The sequence below is a fragment of the Arachis ipaensis genome, chromosome B6, assembly GCF_059453495.1.
Source record: "Arachis ipaensis isolate K30076 ecotype BB chromosome B6, ASM5945349v1, whole genome shotgun sequence".
Lineage (NCBI taxonomy): Eukaryota > Viridiplantae > Streptophyta > Magnoliopsida > Fabales > Fabaceae > Arachis > Arachis ipaensis.
The window spans coordinates 50,617,502-50,642,731 of NC_142441.1; the positions used below are offsets into that span (position 1 = coordinate 50,617,502).

General features: G+C 39.5%; 1 protein-coding gene and 1 non-coding gene across 2 annotated transcripts; one reads left to right on the plus strand and one right to left on the minus strand.

The window, feature by feature from the left end:
* Positions 1-5,949: 5,949 nt before the first annotated feature.
* On the plus strand, positions 5,950-8,724 carry LOC107615670 (uncharacterized). The gene is made up of 2 exons (XM_088489848.1): positions 5,950-7,485; positions 7,540-8,724. The coding sequence occupies exons 1-2, from the start codon at positions 5,950-5,952 to the stop codon at positions 8,722-8,724; spliced, it is 2,721 nt and encodes a 906-aa protein (XP_088345974.1).
* Positions 6,535-6,638, minus strand: LOC148555525 (small nucleolar RNA R71). The gene has a single exon (XR_015886339.1). It is a non-coding gene; the product is annotated as a small nucleolar RNA R71 (small nucleolar RNA).
* Positions 8,725-25,230: the final 16,506 nt, after the last annotated feature.

The window sequence follows — 25,230 nt, forward strand, 5'->3', positions numbered from 1 at the left end:
CATGATTGAGAACCGACAGATGAATAGCCGTGCCGTGACAGGGTGCGTGAGCATATTATTCACTGAGAGGATAAGATGAAGCCATTGGCAAGGGTGATGCCTCCAGACGATTAGCCGTGCCGTGACAGGGCATTGGATCATTTTCCCGTGAGATGACCGAAAGTAGCCGTTGACAGTGGTGATGTATCACATAAAGCCAGCCATGGAAAGGAGTAAGACTGATTGGATGAAGATAGCAGGAAAGTAGAGGTTCAGAGGAACGAAAAGCATCTCCATTCGCTTATCTGAAATTTCTACCAATGATTTACATAAGTATCTCTATCCCTATTCTATTATTTATTATTCAAAAACATCTTCATTACTTTATATCTACCTGACTGAGATTTACAAGGTGACCATAGCTTGCTTCATACCAACAATCTCCGTGGGATTCGACCCTTACTCACGTAAGGTATTACTTGGACGACCCAGTGCACTTGCTGGTTAGTTGTATCGAAGTTGTGACAATTATGTATTGAGATCAGCGCACTAAGTTGCTCACGTTGCCAGGGATTGTTTGAGCCTGGACATCACAATTTCGTGCACCAAACTGGCAGACCGATCGTTCAAATTCCCTCACGGGATAGTAGAGGATTTGCTGGTAAAAGTGGGAGATTTCATATTTCCAGCAGATTTTGTGGTGCTGGACATGTAGGAGGACGCCAAGACCTCCATCATCTTGGAAAGGCCATTCTTGGCCACTGCTGGAGCTGTCATTGATGTTCAGAAGGATGACCTCACCCTGAGATTACAAAATGAAAAGATGACATTCAATGTGTTCAAGGCCATGAGTAACCCACTAGAACAATTGGGGGAATGCATGAGGTTAGATGCACTTGAGGATGAAGTGCAGGAGAATTTTGAAGAAGAAGAACCTGAAGAGGACGAGAAATTGGTGGAGGAAGAATCTGAATCAAGTGAAGAGGTGGCCACAGCAGAAATACATATACCAGATGCACCAAAGGAAGGGAACGACAAGTCAGAAGCACCCAAACTTGAACTCAAAGCACTGCCACCCACTCTCAAATATGCATATCTAGGAGAAAATGAAAACTACCCAGTGATCATAAATTCATCCCTCAGTCAAGATCAAGAGGACGAGCTACTCAAGGTGCTGCGGGAGCATAAGGATGCCATTAGATGGACCCTTGCTGACTTGAAGGGAATCAGTTCAGCCATATGCATGCATAAAATACTGTTGGAAGATGATGCTAAGCCATCCATTCAATCCCAAAGAAGGCTGAACCCAATCATGAAGGAAGTGGTACAGAAAGAGGTTATGAAGCTTTGGCAAGGAGGGGTCATATACCCAATTTCGGACAGCCCTTAGGTTAGCCCCATACATGTTGTGCCCAAGAAGGGAGGAATCACTGTAGTTACTAATGAGAAGAACGAACTCATACCTACAAGGACCGTCACAGGATGGCGGATGTGCATAGACTACAGAAAACTCAATGAGGCTACACGAAAAGACCATTTTCCCCTTCCATTCATGGATCAGATGTTGGAAAGACTTGCAGGGCACGCATATTATTGTTTCCTCGACGGTTATTCAGGATATAATCAAATAGTGGTTGATCCCAGAGACCAAGAGAAAACCTCATTTACTTGTCCGTATGGAGTGTTTGCCTATAGGCGCATGCCATTTGGGCTATGTAATGCACCTGCAACTTTCCAACGCTGCATGCTGTCTATCTTTTCGGATATGATAGAAAAATTCATTGAAGTTTTTATGGATGATTTCTCGGTATTCAGAGATTCCTTTCCTAGTTGCCTACATCACCTCGCCTTGGTATTGAAAAGATGCCAAGAGACCAATTTGGTCTTGAACTGGGAAAAATGCCACTTCATGGTGACAAGAGGAATAGTCCTTGGTCACAAGGTCTCTCACCAAGGCATTGAGGTTGATAGAGCTAAAGTAGAACTTATTGAAATACTATCCCCACCCAGTGATGTCAAGGCAATTAGGAGTTTTTTAGGGCATGCTGGTTTTTACAGAAGGTTCATTAAAGATTTTTCAAAGATAGCCAAGCCCTTAAGCAATCTCCTTGTATCTGATACACCATTTATCTTTGATGAAACATGCATGCTAGCATTTGCACATTTGAAAATGAGGTTATCCTCTGCTCCTATCATTTCCCCACCTGATTGGAACCTACCATTTGAATTGATGTGTGATGCATCTGATTTTGCAGTTGGGGCAGTGTTAGGACAAAGGAAAGATAACTTAGTTCGTGTGATATACTATGCTAGCAAAGTCCTTAATGAAACTCAAAGAAATTATACCACTACTAAAAAGGAGTTGATAGCAATAGTTTTTGCATTTGACAAATTTAGATCATACCTCATTGGTGCTAAAGTGATTGTCTTTACAGATCACACAACACTTAAATATTTGTTTGCAAGCAAGAATCAAAGCCAAGACTAATAAGGTGGATCTTACTGTTGCAGGAATTTGATATTGAAATCAGAGACAAGAAAGGAGTGGAGAACAAAGTGGCAGATCACCTATCCAGAATCCCTCATGATCAAGGTGGAGGAAATGATACAAATGTGAACGAGCTCTTCCCTGATGAGCAGTTGATGACAGTTCACAAAGCACCATGGTTTGCAGATATTGCAAATTTCAAGGCAACTGGGGCATTACCCCCAGGGATCAATAAGCATCAAAAAAGGAAGCTCATGAATGATGCAAAATACTTTGTCTGGGACGAGCCATATCTCTTCAAGAAATGTTCAGATGGAATCCTTAGAAGATGTGTTTCGGAAGAAGAAGGAAGAGAAGTCCTGTGGAATTGCCACGGTTCATGTTATGACGGGCACTTTGGAAGGGACAGAACTGCAGCAAAAGTGTTACAAAGCGGATTCTTTTGGCCCACCCTTTTCAAGGATGCCAAGGAACTAGTAAAAAGCTGCAATGAATGCCAAAGATCTGGAAACTTGCCCAAAAGAAACGCCATGCCACAAAATTTCATCTTGGAACTGGAACTGTTTGATGTGTGGGGAATAGATTTCATGGGACCATTCCCAACCTCATATGCAAACAAGTACATCCTGGTAGCAGTGGATTATGTTTCCAAGTGGGTAGAGGCTATTGCAACCCCAACTAATGATAACAAGGTAGTCATGAACTTCCTCAGGAAGAATATCTTTAGCCGGTTTGGAGTCCCAAGAGCCCTCATCAGTGATGGAGGGAGCCACTTTTGTAACAAACCATTAGAAGCTCTCCTCCTATGATATGGGGTAAAACACAAATTAGCCATACCTTACCATCCTCAAACAAGTGGGCAAACTGAGATATCCAACAGAGAGCTGAAGAGGATCCTGGAAAAGACTGTGGGTGCATCTAGAAAGGATTGGTCAAAGAAGCTGGATGATGCTTGATGCCAAGGCATCTTAAGCTAGTTTCACTAGCATTTTTCTGTTAGTTTTAGTTGTTTTATGCATTTTCTTGAGCTTAAAGTAACCAAGAATGGTTAAATGAATAACAAAGCAATGAACCATCCAAACAGTATGATTTTGATGCAAATTCCATGAGTTTTAGTTATATTACTTGAATGCTATGACTGGAAGATTTCTCATGAAATTTTGCAAGACTTTGATGCAATTGTTTGGATGATTTCAGGGAAGAAGAGGCTAGGCAAGGAAGCAACAAAATCAATAAAGGAAGCTTGAATATCACATGTGGAGTTTAAGTTCCAGTTTAAGCCTAAACTAGAGCTTAAACGCCAGAATCATGAAGGCTAAGAAATGCTGAAACTGAAGTTTAACCTCCAGTTTAACCTTAAACTGGAGGTTAAACGCCAGAATGAGAATTCCACTCAGGAAGCATTTCCACGTTTAACCTCCAGTTTAACCTTAAACTGGAGGTTAAACGCCAGAAATGGGAAATGCACCAGGGAGCCATTTCCACGTTTAAGCTCCAGTTTAACCTTAAACTGGAGCTTAAACGTGTTCGACCAAGTTTTCTCCTCCAGGGTTGCTTTCTCCATTTCCACGTTTAAGCTCCAGTTTAACCTTAAACTGGAGCTTAAACGTGTTCGACCTCCAGGATGGCTTTCTCTATTTCCACGTTTAAGCTCCAGTTTAACCTTAAACTGGAGCTTAAACGTGCTCGACCTCCAGGGCTGCCTTTCCTATCTCCACGTTTATGCTTCAGTTTAACCTTAAACTGAAGCTTAAACGTGTTCGACTACGTGACCCTCCAGGGCTGCCTTCTTCCATTTCCACGTTTAAGCTTCAGTTTAACCTTAAACTGAAGCTTAAACGTGCTTCCACAAAAGGCATCACTGGAAGTGTCTGGCGTTTAAGCTGCAGTTTAAGCTTAAACTGCAACTTAAACGCCACTATTAGAAAAGGTTTCTGGGCCAAAAATATTGCAGTTTAAGTTAGCATTTGAGCACAAACATTAACTTAAACTTACTCTGGTATGAAACCCAATTGAATATCATGGTTTATGGATTGGGCCTGAAGGATTGATGAGTCTGGAATTTCAATTTGTTGAGTCATGTGTCATTACTTGATTATCACTAAGTTGGCTCAATGAATGTTACAGAATTTGGATCAGCAGCCTCATCAAGATTATGGATCATAAACCCAAAGCAAAAGGAAAGCAGGGAGAGGCCTCAAAGCCCAAGAAACACAACAGAAGCTCAATGTAGAAAGTGTATAAATAGGATAGAATTTAAGTTAGTAAGGACTTTACTTTTGATTTTGGGAAAGTTTTCATACTTTTGTAATTGAATTCAGAGCTATGACTCACTAATCCCCCTTTCATTGGGTTAGGGAGCTCTATTGTAATTCAATGAATCAATAATAGTTTATCTTCTTCTTCAATCTTTTCTCTTGAATTTTGTTAGAAAGCTTCTCGATCTAATTCCATTGGGTAGTTGTCTAGGGAAAGAAACTACCCATAATTGGAATCCTTCGGAACCTTGGGAAAGGAATGGAGGATTCATGCTAGAGAAGCTTTCTCACAGTGAATTGGATTGGGGTTTGGATGGATATTGTGACATGTAATCCTACCAAATTGTGGTTCATGAAACTGTGTGGTATAATCAGTGATCGAGCATCATCTCTTCTTATGAACATTTAAACCAAGGGATTGGGAATTTATTTGTTTTTAGAGAGAATTGGTGAGCCAAGGAATTGGGATCCAATCATATAAGATTGCCAAGCAAAATTCAATGAACGCATTGGTTGAGGAAGAGATAAACATGTTTTGATTCGGAGATCTCAATATCTCCTATAACCCAATGAATTCCCCATCTCCGATTTCCACTTTCTCTTTACATTCTGCAACTCAATTCATGCAATCACCCCCATTCCCTTTTAATTTCAGCAATTTAGCTTCTGCTCTTTAATTCATGCAATTTAAGATTCCGCCATTTTAATTTCTTGCCATTTACGTTTCCCGCCAATTTTACATTCCGCAATTCTCATCTAATTCTTGATTCCGCTCAACTAGGCACACTTCTAATCCGAATTGCTCATTCAACCAATCCTTGTGGGATTCGACCTCACTCTATTGTGAGTTTTTACATGACGATAACCGGTGCACTTGCCGGAAGGAATTTTGCCGATCGTGCAATTTCCTAAATCGTGGCATAACTAGTTTATGCGCATCAAGTTTATGGCGCCGTTGCCGGGGATTAGTTTTCGATTGACAATTCTTCAATTGGAAGTTAACTAGATTGAGCAATTGTTCTTTTCTTTTTTAATTCAGTTCAAGTTACTTGTTGAATTTTAATTTCTGCACTCTGTTACATGCTTTCTTTCTTTATGCCTTTAAATTCAAGCAACTAACTCACTGACTCACTAACTGTTTGAATTAATTCCTCAACTGCTCTAACCATACTCTTCCATTAACCAAGAGTATTTCACTTGTTTGGTGCCTGTGCTGTGTCTTGTATGACAGGTAGGAGAGGAGAGACATCAACTCCTCCATATACCGAACCAGAGAGGACCCTTCATAGACTTAGAAGGGAAGCAAGAGGGAAGAGAGTACTGGGAGAAGAAGAATCTGAAGGAGAATCTGAGGACAATTTTGAGGAAGCTCTAGATCTCAACATGGAAAGAGAAGTTCATAACCATGGGAGAGCTGATGGAAACAATGCCATTCCCGAGAGGAGGGTTCTTGGTTCATACATAAACCCAACATCTGGGAATTGTGGTAGCAGCATTCAGAAACCACCCATTCAGGCCAACAATTTTGAGCTCAAACCACAGCTAATATCACTTGTGGAGAATCATTGTTCATTTGGTGGGAGTGCTAATGAAGACCCAAACCAACATCTCACAAAATTCCTGAGAATTTGCGACACTGTGAAGTCCAATGGAGTCCAGGAAGATGCCTATAAACTGCTTTTGTTCCCATTTTCACTTAGGGACAAGGAAGCTAAGTGGCTGGAATCATTCCCAAGGGGGAGCCTAACAACATGGGACGAGGTGGAAAGCAAGTTTCTGGCACGTTTCTACCCCCCACAAAAGGTCAATAGGCTTCGATCTGAGGTTCAGACTTTTAGACAACAAGATGGTGAAACTCTCTACGAAGCATGGGAGAGGTTCAAGGATTTGACAAGGAAATGCCCACCAGACATGTTCCATGACTGGGTGCAATTGCACATTTTCTATGATGGACTTTCTTATGAATCAAGGAAGGCTGTGGACCATTCATCAGGAGGTTCATTGAACAGGAAAAAGACTGTGGAAGAAGCCATTGAAGTGATTGAGATAGTGGCTGAGAATGAGTATTACTATGCCTCAGAGAGACACAACACTAAGGGAGTCATGGAGCTGAACCATGTTGATACAATTCTAGCCCAAAACAAGATGTTTGCCAAGCAACTAGCAGAGCTCACCAGGAAGTTAGAAACAAAGCAAGTGGCTGCAATACACACACAAGATCAAGAGGAAGAAAGCACTGAAGGAGGAGATTGGGAAGAGGCCAATTATGTAGGAAATCAACAAAGGCAACCATATGATCCACATTCCAACACTTACAACCCAGGCTGGAAAAACCACCCAAACTTTGGGTGGGGAAACCAGCAAAACCAACATAACAAGTCCACATACCAAAACTCCAACCAAAGATCATACCAAGCCACACAAAACACTTACTCCCAACCATCATATCATGGCCAAACTAATCAACCGACCCAACCTAATCCGAACCAACAATTTCAAGATCAATTAAACAGGATAGAAGGAAGGCTGGCAAACATGGGTCAGGACGTAAGTGAGTTGAAAAGCTTTAGGGATGAGGTGAGATCTACCTTAAGGGACCATGGTAAAAGACTAAAGAGGATGGAGTCTCAAGTAGGAGAGCTATCCCAACAAGCCCCCAAGTCCACTGCAGTGTTCCCTAGTGACACGGAAAAGAATCCTAAAGGGGAACAAAAGGGAGTGAGATGGGAAGACTGCAAGGCCATCACTATATTGAAGGAAGTCTCAGAAGAAGAAGGAATCAGACCCTCAAAACAGGAGCCAGAAATCTTGAAGGAAAGTGTGGAAGAAGCTAAGCAGGAAAGTGAAACTGAGCAAGCCAAGGAACTGCAAAAAGGCATGATGGAAGCATATCAACCAAAAGCACCATTTCCTCAGAGGTTAGGAGGAGGAGAAAAAGGGAAAACCTATTCAAGGTTTTTAGAGACATTTAAGTCTCTCCATATTAATATTCCCTTTCTTGAGATTCTCCAGCAAATGCCTACACATATCAAGTATTTAAAAGAATTGTTGAGCAAGAAAAGAGTTTTGAAGGGAGGACAAACGGTAACAATGAACAAAGAATGCAGTTCCCTCATCAAGAAGGACACAGTTTCTAAGAAAACAGACCCAGGAAGTTTTCATATTCCCTGCATCATAGGGGGAACAAAAATTGATAGAGGATTCTGTGATCTAGGAGCTAGCATAAATGTGATGCCTCTAACTCTCATGAAGAGGCTACAACTGAATGAGGTGAGATCCACTGATGTAATCATACAACTGGCTGACAAAACTCAGAAGCAAGCTGAAGGGGTAGTTGAGAATGTGCTGGTGAAAGTGGGAGATTATTACTTCCCCACAGACTTTGTCATTTTGGACATGGAGGAAAGCCACCTACACCCTATCATTCTGGGAAGGCCATTTCTAGCCACTGCTAGAGCGCTCATAGATGTAGAACAAGGAGAGCTAATTTTGAGAGTACATGATGAACAGCTCATTTTCAATGCTTTCAAACCTGCATCTGAGCCTGAACCAGAACCTGAAAAGCCTAAGGATGATAGTAGCCATCTGTGTTTGGAGGAAAGCAATCCAGCAGCTGAAATTCTGAAACAGTCCTTGGAAGGCAAACAAGAATTGCAAGAGTTAAAGCCACAAGAATCAATAGAAACAGATCAGAAGGATCCTCCTGGCATAAGGGTCAATGAAGAAATCCTCAAGAGAAAGGGAAGAATTGTAAAGAAATTGCCAAGAGGGTGGAGAAACAAGAAAATTCCCACTGAAGGTTTCTCTCTGGGAGATAAAGTGATATCAAGTCATTATCTGCCAATCCCACCTGGCCTCAAAACCATTCCTTCCCAGCTCCCTCAAGTGTTCACAATCAGGAAAGTTCTTTCTATGGAACATTTAGAAGTCATGAAGGAATCAAATGGGGACGTTTTCATAATGAGAGGAGAAGACATCAAGCACTACAATCCACCCTAACAAGGGGCAACCGTCAAGCTAGTGACGTTAAAGAAGCGCTTGTTGGGAGGCAACCCAACCTGAGGTAATACTCCCTTGCTGTTTCTTTTATTTGTTTCAATAAAAAGGTGAAGTAGTTTCTGTGCATTGCAAAGAATTAAGTTTGGTGTTTCACACCAAACAATGAATTCGTGGATCAATAATTCAAAGGGGAATGTGTGACTCTAAGTTTGGTGTTCCACCATAAAGATCAACTGAACACAACAACCTTTGAATTATATGAAAGGAATAACCATTCTAAGCAAGCACAGAAATGCTTAAAATCCTTAGCAGCAACTTCATTCCAAGGAGAATTCAAGGATTCAAAGAACAGAGAAGTAAGTAGGAGACTAAGTTTGGTGTTCACACACCAACTTAAGACTCAGACACTTGCCCATACATAGTTGAGCTAACCACTCAAGTGCTTGAGAAGCAAGCAACTTCATCACTCTTTGCAGGAAAGGAAACAAGGATCTGAGAAAGAACATGAAGCAACAACTAGGAGAAGAAGGAGAATTCAAATTGTTCCCTGGCAACAAAGAGAAAACAAGGAATTTCACAAGGTGGTGTTGTTCCTTGACAATTCTTTAAAAAGGGCAAACAAAAGCATGCTTGTTCTGGTTTAAACTGTAATTGTTGAATCTTTCTGGAATGTGAAGTTTCTAGTATGTTTGTCTGTTTATTGCTTTGAATAAAGTGAATGCCTAGATGTTTGGATATAACTTCACCTTCTTAAACAAATGCTTGCCATGCTTGTTCTGTTTCCAAAAATAAAAGAAAAGTTTGAACAAAAGTAACTTGGCTCAATTAGTGACAAATCAAGTAGAATTAAGTGGTGGTATGCATGCTTGATTGTTTAGTCAGATCACTGGAAATAGAGTGTAGAATTATCATTTTTTGTGTAGAAATTGAAAACTGTCTATGGATCTTAATGAATAAATGTCTTTGGCCATGAAAAAGAAAGAAAAAGAAGAAGAAAAAGCCACTGAAAAAGGACAACCAAAAAGAAAAAAATTGAGAAAATAAGCTAGGCACCAATGGTTTGAACTTCTGAGACAAATGCCTGTGGTGTTTATGTATTAAGGATATGCTTGGATGAATAGGTTCTGAGGAGTGTTTCAACACTTGGTAACTTGGGTTAACTAACCCGGGATTATCAACCAAAAGTCCATTATCAAGAGCAACCTAAATACAAAACATTTAGTCACACAAAAAGGTGCTGGGCACCAATGTCTCAAGAAGAAATGTGAACTAAAATGCCTGGAGTGGATATGTGTAGTGCACTGATAAGAAAAAGAAAATGCTAAAGGCTTGTGCAACACATGACACTAAGCAAACAAGGAGCAAAGGAGCTCTAAGAAAAAAAAAAAAAAAGAAAAGAAAAACAAAGAAGAGAAAAGTGCCAAGGACATAAGAATAACAAGAGGCCATAGCAGTGTTTGATGGATGCAATGAAAAAGTGATAATCTTACCTGATAAGAATGAAAAAGTGATACTGCAACTTTCTGCATAAAACCCTTCTGATGAACTTCAAATGCTTGCTAATATAGCCAATGTAACTGCTTTCTATTTCATACTTTCTTCTCAAATAACTCAGGACTTGCTTAGGGACAAGCAAGTATTAAGTTTGGTGTTGTGATGCCAAGGCATCTTAAGCTAGTTTCACTAGCATTTTTCTGTTAGTTTTAGTTGTTTTATGCATTTTCTTGAGCTTAAAGTAACCAAGAATGGTTAAATGAATAACAAAGCAATGAACCATCCAAACAGTATGATTTTGATGCAAATTCCATGAGTTTTAGTTATATTACTTGAATGCTATGACTGGAAGATTTCTCATGAAATTTTGCAAGACTTTGATGCAATTGTTTGGATGATTTCAGGGAAGAAGAGGCTAGGCAAGGAAGCAACAAAATCAATAAAGGAAGCTTGAATATCACATGTGGAGTTTAAGTTCCAGTTTAAGCCTAAACTGGAGCTTAAACGCCAGAATCATGAAGGCTAAGAAATGCTGAAACTGAAGTTTAACCTCCAGTTTAACCTTAAACTGGAGGTTAAACGCCAGAATGAGAATTCCACTCAGGAAGCATTTCCACGTTTAACCTCCAGTTTAACCTTAAACTGGAGGTTAAACGCCAGAAATGGGAAATGCACCAGGGAGCCATTTCCACGTTTAAGCTCCAGTTTAACCTTAAACTGGAGCTTAAACGTGTTCGACCAAGTTTTCTCCTCCAGGGTTGCTTTCTCCATTTCCACGTTTAAGCTCCAGTTTAACCTTAAACTGGAGCTTAAACGTGTTCGACCTCCAGGATGGCTTTCTCTATTTCCACGTTTAAGCTCCAGTTTAACCTTAAACTGGAGCTTAAACGTGCTCGACCTCCAGGGCTGCCTTTCCTATCTCCACGTTTAAGCTTCAGTTTAACCTTAAACTGAAGCTTAAACGTGTTCGACTACGTGACCCTCCAGGGCTGCCTTCTTCCATTTCCACGTTTAAGCTTCAGTTTAACCTTAAACTGAAGCTTAAACGTGCTTCCACAAAAGGCATCACTGGAAGTGTCTGGCGTTTAAGCTGCAGTTTAAGCTTAAACTGCAACTTAAACGCCACTATTAGAAAAGGTTTCTGGGCCAAAAATATTGCAGTTTAAGTTAGCATTTGAGCACAAACATTAACTTAAACTTACTCTGGTATGAAACCCAATTGAATATCATGGTTTATGGATTGGGCCTGAAGGATTGATGAGTCTGGAATTTCAATTTGTTGAGTCATGTGTCATTACTTGATTATCACTAAGTTGGCTCAATGAATGTTACAGAATTTGGATCAGTAGCCTCATCAAGATTATGGATCATAAACCCAAAGCAAAAGGAAAGCAGGGAGAGGCCTCAAAGCCCAAGAAACACAACAGAAGCTCAATGTAGAAAGTGTATAAATAGGATAGAATTTAAGTTAGTAAGGACTTTACTTTTGATTTTGGGAAAGTTTTCATACTTTTGTAATTGAATTCAGAGCTATGACTCACTAAACCCCCTTTCATTGGGTTAGGGAGCTCTATTGTAATTCAATGAATCAATAATAGTTTATCTTCTTCTTCAATCTTTTCTCTTGAATTTTGTTAGAAAGCTTCTCGATCTAATTCCATTGGGTAGTTGTCTTGGGAAAGAAACTACCCATAATTGGAATCCTTCGGAACCTTGGGAAAGGAATGGAGGATTCATGCTAGAGAAGCTTTCTCACAGTGAATTGGATTGGGGTTTGGATGGATATTGTGACATGTAATCCTACCAAATTGTGGTTCATGAAACTGTGTGGTATAATCAGTGATCGAGCATCATCTCTTCTTATGAACATTTAAACCAAGGGATTGGGAATTTGTTTGTTTTTAGAGAGAATTGGTGAGCCAAGGAATTGGGATCCAATCATATAAGATTGCCAAGCAAAATTCAATGAACGCATTGGTTGAGGAAGAGATAAACATGTTTTGATTCGGAGATCTCAATATCTCCTATAACCTAATGAATTCCCCATCTTCGATTTCCACTTTCTCTTTACATTCTACAACTCAATTCATGCAATCACCCCCATTCCCTTTTAATTTCAGCAATTTAGCTTCTGCTCTTTAATTCATGCAATTTAAGATTCCGCCATTTTAATTTCTTGCCATTTACGTTTCCCGCCAATTTTACATTCCGCAATTCTCATCTAATTCTTGATTCCGCTCAACTAGACACACTTCTAATCCGAATTGCTCATTCAACCAATCCTTGTGGGATTCAACCTCACTCTATTGTGAGTTTTTACTTGACGATAACCGGTGCACTTGCCGGAAGGAATTTTGCCGATCGTGCAATTTCCTAAATCGTGGCATAACTAGTTTATGCGCATCAATGCTCTTTGGGCATATAGAACAGCATTCAAAACTCCACTTGGAATGTCTCCATATCAACTGGTCTATGGGAAGGCTTGTCATTTACCACTGGAGCTGGAACACAAAGCTCTCTGGGCTATCAAGATACTAAATTTTGACAGCATTACTGCTGGTGCAAAAAGGATCTTACAGCTGCAAGAGATGGATGAATTCAGGTCACAAGCCTATGAAAACACTAAGATGTATAAAGAAAAGGCAAAGAGAAAACATGACATGCATCTTGCGCCCAGGAGTTTCGAAAAGGGGCAGCGAGTACTCCTTTACAATTCTAAATTAAGGCTGTTCCCAGAAAAACTCAAGTCAAGGTGGTTCGGACCTTTCATGGTTATGAAAGTATTACCATATGGCCACATCGAAATCACGGATGAAGGTTCAGAGAGGACTTTTAAAGTGAATGGACAAAGACTCAAGCATTATCTGGGCAACATGGGGGAAAACCCCAGAGTAAAGTACTATCTCAAGTAATTAAGGACTCGTCGAGCTAGCGACGATAAAAGAGCGCTCTGTTGGGAGGCAACCCAACCTCAAGTAGTTTCACTTGCATCTTTATTTCAATAAAAGTCACAAGTCGTTTCCCCTGTATTGTAAGGAGCTAAGTTTGGTGTTCCACACCAGAACAATCCAAGAGTGATGGTGTAATTCTAAGTTTGGTCTTCCACCAAAGGACATTGGTTAGAATTACACTCCACTCTAAAAGAATATTGCTAGCTCCATCCAATCAAGAGAAACCACTTAGATGTAGTTAGACTATAGGTGATCATTGCTTTGTTGACAACAAGATATGGGGTTCTCTGCATATGTGCAATGCTTTGCACTGGGCAAGGAACTAAGTTTGGTGTTCACACACCAAATTGAGTTCAAAAAGCACCAGCATACATGCAAGCTAACTATGTCTCAAGTGCTTTGGGAACAAGCAACTTCCAGTAACCTTGCAGGAATCTTATGAGGAAATGGTGCACCTCCAACCAAAGAAGCAAGGCAGCAAAAACTAGGATGATGACAAAGAGAGAGGGAAACCAGAAATCATCACTCGAAGGTTGTATTGTTACTTAATTCCATTATACTCAGAATTGTTGAAAGTTGGAAGTCCGAATGCACTTTTGATTTGTAGTTACTCGTAGTTGAACCCTTTTTAAATTCTGTCTTTTAAGTTTTCTTTCTGAATAGGTCTATGTGCACTAGTCTTTATGTCACTGCATCCCTACTTTACTTACTGGTATGCTTGCCCCTTTGAATCGAATGAAGAGAGAATGTTTATGTTTCAAAAGACCAGAGAGGAGTTCATACTATGGAGTACATTCATGAGTTTGTGGTATGATCATAAGTTAGCTAAGTTGGTTCAACCATAAGGTGGGATGACAACTATCTGGCCTGAATACTTTGCTTTGAATATACTCATGAGACTAAGCATATGACAAGATCCTAATAAGAAAAAGAGAAAAGAATTATGAAAGTGGAAAAAAACAAAAGAAAAAGAGTAAGCAATAAGGCTAGGCACCAATGGTTTTGATCTTAAGATATGTGTCTGTGGTGTTCCTGTGTGAGGGATCTACTTGGATGAATAAGCTCTTAGGGGTGCTTTATCACCTGGTAACTTGGGTTAACTAACCCGGGATTATCAGCTGAAAGTCCATTATCAAGAGTAACCCTCACCACAGAGCATTTAGTAACCCAAAGAGGTGCTGGACACCAAGGTCTCAAGAAGGAAAATAAATGAACTATATGCCTGTGGTGTGTATGTATGGGGGAGAGACTTGAGGGAGTAAGTCCTTAGGGGTGTTTCAACACCTAGCACCTTGAACCAACTGGTTCGGGAGTGTTGGCTGAAAGCTTATCTTAAAAAGTTGCCCCCTTACAGAGCACTTAGCCTAAGAACACCAATAAGCTCTGAAATTACAATAAAGGGATCAATGAATAAAAGTCTCATGGGATGTAAGCAAAGTGAGTGTTTTAAGACATGATAAAGGTCTGAAATCCAGGAATGAACCTAAGTTGCTATGCATGAAACCACCATAAAATCAGTGATATGACTTCTACAAGAATGACTCATTGCTCTTGGCATTCCATTCATCATTCTCTTGTTCCAGTACTTGCTTAGGGACAAGCAAGCTTTAAGTTTGGTATTGTGATGCCAGGGCATCTTGGCCAGTTTCACTGACCTTTTCTTTACTATTTTTAGGTTAGTTTCATGCATTTCCTTAGGAAATAAGCTAGTTTTGGGTAGATATTCACTTACACCTTAATTCAAGCATACATTGTGCATTTTACATTATTTCATGAGGATTTTGCATAAGTTTAGTGACAAATTGTATGTTGCATTGCCCATGACTTGGACTAGAACTTTGATGCGCTCTATTGCTTGATTTCAAGACCAAAGGAAGCAAGGAATGGGAGGTAACTTGCAAAGTTAATGAGAAAAGTGATTGCCAACAACGCTCTCAAAGCCATCATTGACCACGTTAAGAGTCACGTTAACTAAGTTAACGTGAACTCTAACGTGGAGAAGGGAAGTTGAGCCAACATTAGTGAAACTTAACATTGTCACTAACGTTGGCAAATGCTCATAAGTGGCCACGTTAGAGTCCACGTTAACTTAGTTAACGTGGCCTCTAACGTTAGAAAGGGGGAGAAATGTCAACGTTAGTAACATTCAACATTGTCACTAACGTTGGCCTAAGGAGAAACATACCACGTTAACTCCCACGTTAACTTGGTTAACGTGGGAGCTAACGAAAGAAGCAAGCATGGTCGACAACGTTAGTGACACCCAACATTTTCACTAACGTTGGAAGCAACCACACAACCCCCCAAGGAGCCACTTTAACTTCCACGTTAACTTAGTTAACGTGGAAGCTAACGTTGATGAGTGAAAGAATGGCCAACGTTAGTGACACTCAACATTGTCACTAACGTTGGGGATGGCTAAGCATGGCCACGTTAGAAGCCACGTTAACCTAGTTAACGTGGACTCTAACGTGAGGCATAGGGGCACCTTGGAACGTTAGTGACAATGTTGAGTGTCACTAACGTTCTCGAAGGATGGCAAGCCCACGATAAAGAGCCACGTTAACTAAGTTAACGTGGGCTCTAACGTGGGAACAAAAGGGGCTTTTCAAAGTTATTGGAAATGTTAAGTCTCAATAATGTGTGCGAAGGACTTAGAGGCAACGTTAGTGGCAACGTTTATGCCACTAACGTTGAAGTTAACGTGGCTTTTACTTAGTAACGTTAGTGAGAAAGTTGATTGTCACTAACGTTCTCGAACTTATATTTTCACTAAACGTTAACACCCCTAACGTCCTGAGCTAAAGTCTCTGCCCACTTCACATTTTCTCTCTGCAAGTAAACCCAAGCCCAAATGAAGAAGAGAACTGCTTCAAACTCAAGATCCAAAGGCCCAAGACTTGAAGAGCCAACTAGAAGCTGAAAGAAGTAGTATATATAGGAGTAGCTTTGAATTGTTGAAAGAGTTCTGGAAGTTGGAAAAAGGGAACTACTCTCTGTATTTTACCTTCTCTGCTATTTCTAGTTTTATGATGTATTCTCCATCTCTGTTTTCATTTTCTAGAGCTATGAACAACTAAACCCCTTTCATTGGGTTAGGGAGCTCTGTTGTAATTTGATGGATCAATACTAATTTTCATTATTCTTCTTCTATCTTTTCTCTTGATTTTACTTGAAAGCTTTCGATCTTCATCCAATTGAGTAGTTATCTTGGAAAAGAAGCTATTCAAACTTGGATCTCTTCTGAACCTTGAAAGAGGAATGAAGAGATCAAGCTAGAAATGCTTTCTCATGCTGGACCAAATTGGGTTTGGATGGGTATGTGACTATAACCCTCTCAATACTTGATTTGGGAAATGCATGTGGTATAATCAGTGACCATACTTCATCTCTTCTCATGAGCAATTGACCAAGGAATTGGCTATTGATCAAGATTTGAGAGATTGAATTGCAAGAAATTGTAATTCAATCAATTAAGATTGCCAAGGAGATCAATGAGTGCATTGATTGAGGAAGAGATGAAAATGAACTTGATCCGGAGAATTGCAACATCTCCTAAGCCCAATGAACTCTCCATTTCTGATCTTACCCATTCTCTTTAATTTCTGCCATTTACTTTTATGAGCAAATCCCCTATTCCCATTTACAATTCTGCAATTTATTTTCAGTCATTTACTTCCAGTCCTTTAATTCTAGCATTTACTTTTCTGTTATTTACATTCCCGCCATTTTATTTTCTGCAACTCTCAACCCAAATTCTGGATTCGCTCAACACAGGAGCACCACAGACAAGTAGATCCCTCACACAGGAGCACCACAGACACATGCCTCAAGATTAAAACCATTGGTGCCTAGCCTTATTGCTTACTTTTTTTTCTTTTATTCTTCCACTTTCGTTGTTCTTTCCCTCTTTCTTATTAGGATCTTCTTATTTAGCTAGTCTCATGGGGTGTGTCTCAAGCATAGTATTCATGACAGATAGTTGTCTTCCCACCCTTGTGGTTGAACCAACTTAGCTAACTTATGACCACACCATAAACTCATGAACTCACTCCATAGTATGAACTCTACTCTGGTCTTTTAAAAACACTCATTCTCCTTTCATTTGATTCAAAAGGGACAAGCATACAAGTAAGCAAAGTAAGGATGCAATAATGACATTCAGACTAGAAAACACAGCCTTAATCAATAAAAAGTTTAAAAGACAGAATTGACATGCTTATTTACAAGGAACAAGCACACATACATACAAAGAACTTAGAAGACAATCATGCAATTGAATGTACTGGAAATAAGTAAGAGGAAAAAGGAACTTTACAACCTTGTAGTTCATCTTTATTATTGTTGCCCTTCTTCTCCTACTTTTCTTCCTTCCCACACCAATTTAGACTAATTGCTTGTCTTCAAGCAGCAAATAAAACAGTGGTGGTGGGGTCTATGATGGGTCATGAACGTCTTACATACTGAAATGTAAGTGATGTATGTGGTTAAGCAAGCAAAAATTAAGGGTAACACTGCAAGCCTAAGAAGCAAAGGCATTATGATTATACAAACAAGTGATGTTGCTGGATACATTGCATAAAAAAAATAAGTGGCACACCAAACTGAGTGTGACACTTTCTCTTAGAATTGATGCAAGTATCCAGAAAGATTGAAAACAAATTGTTGCAGGGCAACACCAAACTTAAAATGTGATCATATGGCAATTTTATTTGGAAAGAAGCTGAGTAAAAGAACTGTTGTATTAATAACAAAATCACCAAGAGCCAGAGCTGTCACGAACAGGGGCTTCTTGGTGAGGCATTAACACAAACAGTTAGAGAGCATAGAAAATAAAGAACTAAAGCAATTACATGAATAAAGCAAAACAAAAGAAAATGTCTAATCTAGGTAATCAACCAACCGGTAGTTTGTTAATCACAATTAATCCCCGGCAACGGCGCCATAAACTTGATGTACGAAAAACTTGTCTCTTAACAAATCTCCCTTCGGCAAGTGTACCGAATTGTCGTCAAGTAAAACTCACAATAGAGTGAGGTCGAATCCCACAGAGATTAACGGATTAAGCAATCAATGGTTAATTGATTATCCTAGTTAGATGAATCATATTGGAGTGATAAGCAACAAGGAAATGTAAATGGCAGAAAATTAAAGAAAGCAATAAAGTGCAGAAAAGTAAAATGGCAAGAAAAGTAAATGTAAGAATTAAAAATAAAATGTACATTGGGATCAAGAGATATTGCAATCCTTCGGATCAAGTTCATTCTCATCTCTTCCTCAATCAATGCACTCATTGATCTCCTTGGCAATCTTAAGTGATCGAATTACAATTCCTTGTATTTCGATCTCTCAAATCTTGATCAATAGCCAATTCCTTGGTCAATTGCTCATGAGAAGAGATGAAGTATGGTCACTGATTATACCACATGCATTTCCCAAATCAAGTGTTGGAAGGATTATAGTCACATATCCATCCACACCTAATTTGGTCCAGCATAAGAAAGCATTTCTAGCATGATCTCTTCATTCCTCTTCCAAGGTTCAGAAGAGATCCAAGTATAAATAGTTTCTTTTTCAAGATAACTACCCAATTGGATGAAGATCGAAAGCTCTCTAGTAAAATCAAGAGGAAAGAAAGAAGAAGAAGAATAAGAACTACACTTAATCCATTGAATCACAATAGAGCTCTCTAACCCAATGAAAAGAGTTAGTTGATCATTGCTCTACCAAAATAGAAAAGAAAGAAAGTGCAGAAAAGTAAAGATGAAGATTGAAACTGAAATTGAAACTTCAAAATTCATAAATGAAAATTACAACTAAAATAAAACTACTCCTAAGGAAGAAAAGAAGAGAAAAGGAAGAAGAGTGGTTAGGGGAGGGGTCCGAAGACCCACTCCCCTTGGAGTGTGCCAATTCACAGAAGTTCGAATTGGTCTTCACTCTCTCCCCCTTCCTTCAATTCTCCAGAATTCCAGAATGCTTTGAATGTAAAAACTAAGGCCTTTATATAGGCTCTCCTAAATTACAAAATGAAAATAAAAGCAAATTACAATAAAATGAAAATTCCTATTCTAGATGCTTCTTGTGGTCTTGATTGGTTGACAATTGTGGGCTTGCTTGCTTGAGCTTTGAAGTGGACTTGAGAGAGAAGAGAGTTAAGTTGAGGCCCAGGTGCTAAAGTTAGTGCTAAAGTTAGCCATACTAACGCTACAAGTGTGGTGTTAGTGCTGAAGTTATTGTGGCTAACGTTGCACTTGCTGCCCAGTTGGTGTTTTTGGGGCTTAAAAGATGCCTCTTGTTTGTGCTCAAATTTCATGCCCACTATAGAGTATTATATATCGTTGGAAAGCTCTGAATGTCAGCTTTCTAGCTCAACTGGAATCACCTCAATTGGACCTCTGTAGCTCAAGTTATGCTCCTTTGAAGTGGACATGGTCGCTGGCATATATGCCAACGTTAATGGAAATGTTGATTGCCAATAACGCTAGCGATCAGGGCTTCATTATTGCCAGTTTCTGAAGCTCAAACTTAGTGTCCACCCCATACTATTATACATTGTTGGAAAGCCCTGGATGTCTACTTTCCAATGCTTTTGGAAGCGCATCATTTGGAGCTCTACAACTCGAGTTACACTTCTTGGAATGTGAAGAGGTCAGTTGGCCTTAATACAGGTTGATACCATGTTCATCATTGCACTTTCGGGGCAGGTTTTCTCCCTCAAATTTAGTGTCAACCATGTAGTGCCATATATGCTTGGAAAGCTCTGGAATCCTACTTTCCAATGCCACTGGAATCACCTCATTTGGAGCTTTGTGGCTCAAGTTATGCGTGTTTGAAGAAGGCATGGTCAGGCTGCCAGGTGGGACTTTTGCCCACGTTAACTAAGTTAACGTGGGAGTTAACGTGGCTCTTTGTGGCTTGTGTTGGCAACGTTAGTGACAATGTTTGGTGTCACTAACGTTGTCAACAACTTCTTCTTCTTCACCTTAACTTCCACGTTAACTAGGTTAACGTGGGAGTTAACGTGGCTTCTTGGGGATAGTGTGTGTTCATCCCAACATTAGTGACAATGTTTGGTGTCACTAACGTTGTCGATCACTTTGTTTCCTCACGTTAGCTTCCACGTTAACTAGGTTAACGTGGAAGTTAATGTGGCTTAATGTGACTTGGTCAACGTTAGTGATAATGTTGAGTGTCACTAACGTTGGCTTCCCCCCTTTCTTCTTAACGTTAGAGGCCACGTTAACTAAGTTAACGTGGCAACTAACGTGGCCACTTATGAGCTTGGTCCAACGTTAGTGATAATGTTAAGTGTCACTAACATTGGCTCCATTTCCTTTCTTCAAAGTTAATGCCACTAAATTTTCTTACTAACGTTGGGGCTTTCCTTCCTTCCACATTAGTGCCCACGTTAGTGTAACTAACATAGCCACTAACGTGGCTTCTTCTCTTCTTCTTTTGGACTGAAATCAATCAAACAAAGTACATCAAAGTCTTGCTCTTAATCATGGGATCATGCATCATCCAATTTATCATATAATTCATGCAAAATTCTCATGAAATCATGTAAAGTGCACAATGTTTGCTTGAATCAAGATGTAAGTGAATATCTACCCAAAACTAGCTTATTTCCTAAGAAAATGCATGAAACTACCTTAAAAACAGTAAAGAAAAGGTCAGTGAAACTGGCCAAAATGCCCTAGCATCACCTGAGCCGATCGAGCCTCCTGTCTTTGATGAGCAGCAGGGACATGAGTATGATCAGATCATGGAGGCGCCACCTCCTTCTCCCGACTGTATTTTGTTTAGTAGCTATCCTTTTATGGTTCCTGTGGCCAGCAGTGGTTCCTCTACTATCACTCCGGCAAAAGAAGAGGACGAGGAAGAAGAAGATCCAGAGGAAGATCCTAACTTCATTGTTATCTCCTCTGACAGCGATGACGATGAGCCAGGCGAGGCGCCAGCAGGCGAGCATCACCATTTGCCCGGTGATTTTCCGTGAGGTACTCTAGACCAGGATTGAGGAGACTTTTTAATACGCCTAGTCTAATTTCAGTACATTAGAGTGTCTCCCTCACTTTGTTAGCATGATTAGAGGGAATAGGCATATATCAGAGTTAGGCTAGCCTGGGTGCCAGCTTAGGGGCTTTTGGTCAGGCCAGGCCCTGGGGCGTCTTATGTACATATATGTATATACTATATGAGTCACTGACATAGGGGTGCTGTACCATAGCTCTATGCTTATATAACTGAACCACTTCTGTGACATGATGTATATTATAGTGTGTTGTTCCATATTCTGTTATCTTTTGTCTTATGTATGTGAATGTTTAATTATCCCTTGATATATGGAAGGTATGCGACTTTAAATTATTCTTGTTAAAAAAAATTTACTTGTAAAATTTGCGGGGTTTTAACAACGTACAGGATTATATTTATTAATTAATAATACAAAAAGGAAAAACAAGTTGGTAACATTCGATTTCTAGTATGATCTAGACATGCTGGAAGTTGGGTCGTTACATTGATCCTTGCAATTATCATATTATGGTTAGTGATAAGGATAGAGATCCTTGAGCACCAAACTATGCCAAGACCATTTTGTCATTTGATTTCCATTGCCATTTACTTTTCTTGTTTCTTATTCAAAACCCCAAAATATACATGTCCATAGCCAATAACAAGAACACTACCCTGCGATTCCTTTGAGAGACGACCCGAGGTTTAAATACTTCGGTTATTAGATTTATTAGGGGTTTGTACTTGTGACAAAAAAATTTTTGTATGAAAGGACTATTGTTGGTTCAGAAACTATATTGCGACGAGATTTCATTTGTGAATTCTATACCATCAAAAGACCACTCATCACACATCCTCATGTGGATTAGGGATGTTACCCTCCATCTCTTGATCTTCTTCCTCTGATTCTTCTTCTTCAATCACTCCTTTCCCTCTTGCTTCTCTTCTCAATCTCAAGAATGTTCTCTCTGGTTCAGAATCAAATGAGGTGGATTTACCTCTTCTCCCTCCTGGCGTACAACCAAATAAACCAAAAACACAAAAGCAGAACACTCTGTTGCTAGAGTGAGGTTGTGGTTGGTAGAGACAAAATCTTAAACGGTTAGTGTGCTTAATAAAAACAAAAGAAAAATTCTTAATCTAGATTATCACCTTACTTAATCATTGTTAATCTAAATCAATCCCTGGCAACGGCGCCAAAAACTTGATGAGGGAAAATACGATTCCACACAAACTAACCGGCAAGTGAACCAGGTCGCATCAGGTAGTAATAACTCACAGGAGTGAGGTCGATCCCACAGAGATTGATGAATTAAGCAAATTTAGTTAGGTGATGAATTTAGTTAAGCTAATAGTTGGTGATTTGAGTTGAAATTGATTGACAGAATGTAAATTGCAAGAATTATAAATTGCTGAAAGTAAATTGGCTGAAACCTAAATTGCTGAATCTTAAAGTGCAAGAAATCTAAAAGAGATGAAACTTAAATTGCAAGAAATGTAAATAACTGAATCTTAGAGTGCAAGAAAGTAAAATTGTAGAATCCAAATTGCGAGGAACTTAAATTGCAGGAATTATAAAGGGAATTGGGTGCAGGGATTCAAACAGCAAGACAAATCAAATGGAAATTGAAATTAGAGAAGTTTAAAGTGAAAAAAATCAAAGAAAGTGGTTCATCAGGGATCGGAGATATTCTAATCCTTCATTAATCAATTGGGTCTCAACTACCTTCTCAATCATATCAGTAGATCTATGGCGGATTGAAATTGATTGGATCCCAATTCCTTGGCAATCCAATCTCTCTAATCACAATCAATCTTGCCAATTCCTTGATCTAATTGTCATGAGAAGAGGTTAAGTGTAAATCTCTCATCCATAAGCCATACTAACTCTCAAGATCTCAATTCCTCCCAAATGGTGTTGTTCAAGAGGATAGAGCTCCAATTCTAATGCAAGTGATTCCTCTTCTGAGGCTTACACAAGCATTCAATTGAATTCAACCCCTTCTGGAGTGAAGAATTCTAAATCAAAAAAGAAGATATCCAATAGATACAAAAATGAATTGAGAAGAAGAAGAATTTCATTGATTCATTGGAATTACAATAGAGCTTCACCCTCTAATGAATTTGGGGTTTAGTTCATCATTGCTCAAGTAAAACCTGAAAACAAAAGGTTGCAGAAAGAAAATGCAGAAGAAAATACAAAAGAAAAAAAATTCAGATCTGCAGCTAACTACAAAGCTACAATTCCCTACTGACTATCTCTCCTTCTAAATCAAATTTCCTTCTATTTATACACTTTCCAAATTGGTCTTCAAGTCCTTAGATTAGGCCTTTGTTGAAGCAAGCAAGAGTGGGTCTCTGTGATGTTGAAGAGGGCAATTGGCAATTCACATTTTTGATCTGCATGGGTGCTCAATTAAACTGGTTCTTGAAGAGTGGTCCACGTGTGCGGGTCGATTGCAATTTTTCAAATCCAATTTTTGGGTAGCTCATCGCGGATGTTGGAGGCAACGTTTGAGGTAGCATTGGACCTCCAACGTTCGTTTGGTCACGCGTACGCGTGGGTAAATACGCGTGAATGGTCAATTTTTCCATTTTATTTGTACGCGTCACTCATGCTTACGCGTGGAATAAGAAATTTTTCAACTTTCACGTGTACGCGTCATCGACACATACGCGTCACCCAAAATTTTTCTGGCTCCAGAATTGAAAACCATCGCAGACATTGGAGGTAACGTTGGACCTCCAACGTTCTCTCCAACGCCAGCACCAGCATTTTGTAGCTTCCCATATTTGAGGCAACATTGGATCACCAACGTTGGCACTCATTTCTTCTTTCCAAAAATGTTGCCTTCAACATTGGTGGATCAACGTTGCCACCAACGTTGTATCTCCCTCTCTTCTTCAATACTCTTTCACTTTGTTTCTTCCTCTTATTTCTTGCTTATTTCTTGCCTTATTTCCACCTACAATCAATCAAACAATTGCCTCAAAGTTTGCTGTAATCTTGAGGTATTTGCACCATTCATAATATCTAGTAAAAGTAGCATAAAACCTTATGAAAAAGTACATAAACAACCATGTTTAATTTACTTGGGAAATGCATGAAGTTTCAATCCAAACACTTACTTATTGTACAAGAAAGTGCATAAAAATTTAATGAAACAAAAGAAAAATGCGTGTGAAACTAACATAAGATGACTTGTCATCACACTGGATTTTTGAAAATTAAATAATAAGTTATTTATTATTTATTATATATATTCAGAATTGTATTTTTAGAGATTTCTTTATTAAAATGGACAAACCCTAATTTAAGAAAAATACCTATACCAGCCAAACCCTAATTTTACCCATACTCTCCTAACCCTAAATCACACAACACCCACACAGTCCTTCACAAACCCTAACCCAGCGCCGTTACCCCTCATCAACATAAACACAATGCCACAAACCCCCACAAAGATGAGAAAAACAGAGGAAGGAGGTGCTGATGGGCGAATATTTTTATACACTTTTTGACATCATTTTCATATAGTTTTTAGCATGTTTTGTTTAAGTTTTATTATGTTTTCATAGGTTTTAGTGTGAAATTCACATTTTTGAATTCTACTATGAGTTTTTGTGTTTTATGGTGATTTCAGGTATTTTCTGGCTGAAATATGAGAGTTTATCAAAGTCTGATTCAGAGGCAAGGAAAACGTAGCAGATGCAGTCAGGATCTAACCTCCGTGCATTCAAGCAAGAATTTTTGGAGCTAAAGATATCCAAATAGAGCGTTCTGAACGGATATGGAATGCTAACATTCAGGGCTTTCCATCAATATGTAATAGTCTATATTTATCTTTAGAGATGAAAGCCCAAAACTGGCGTTCAACGCCAGCCATCTACCCCCTTCTTGGCGTTGGACGCCCAAAAGGGAGCAGCTGGCATCCAACGCCCATAGGGGAGTCCAAAGTGAGCGTTCAATGCCCAAGAGCCCTACTAGCACGTGGAGACACCCTCAGCTCAGCCCAAACACTCACCAAGTGGGCCCCAGAAG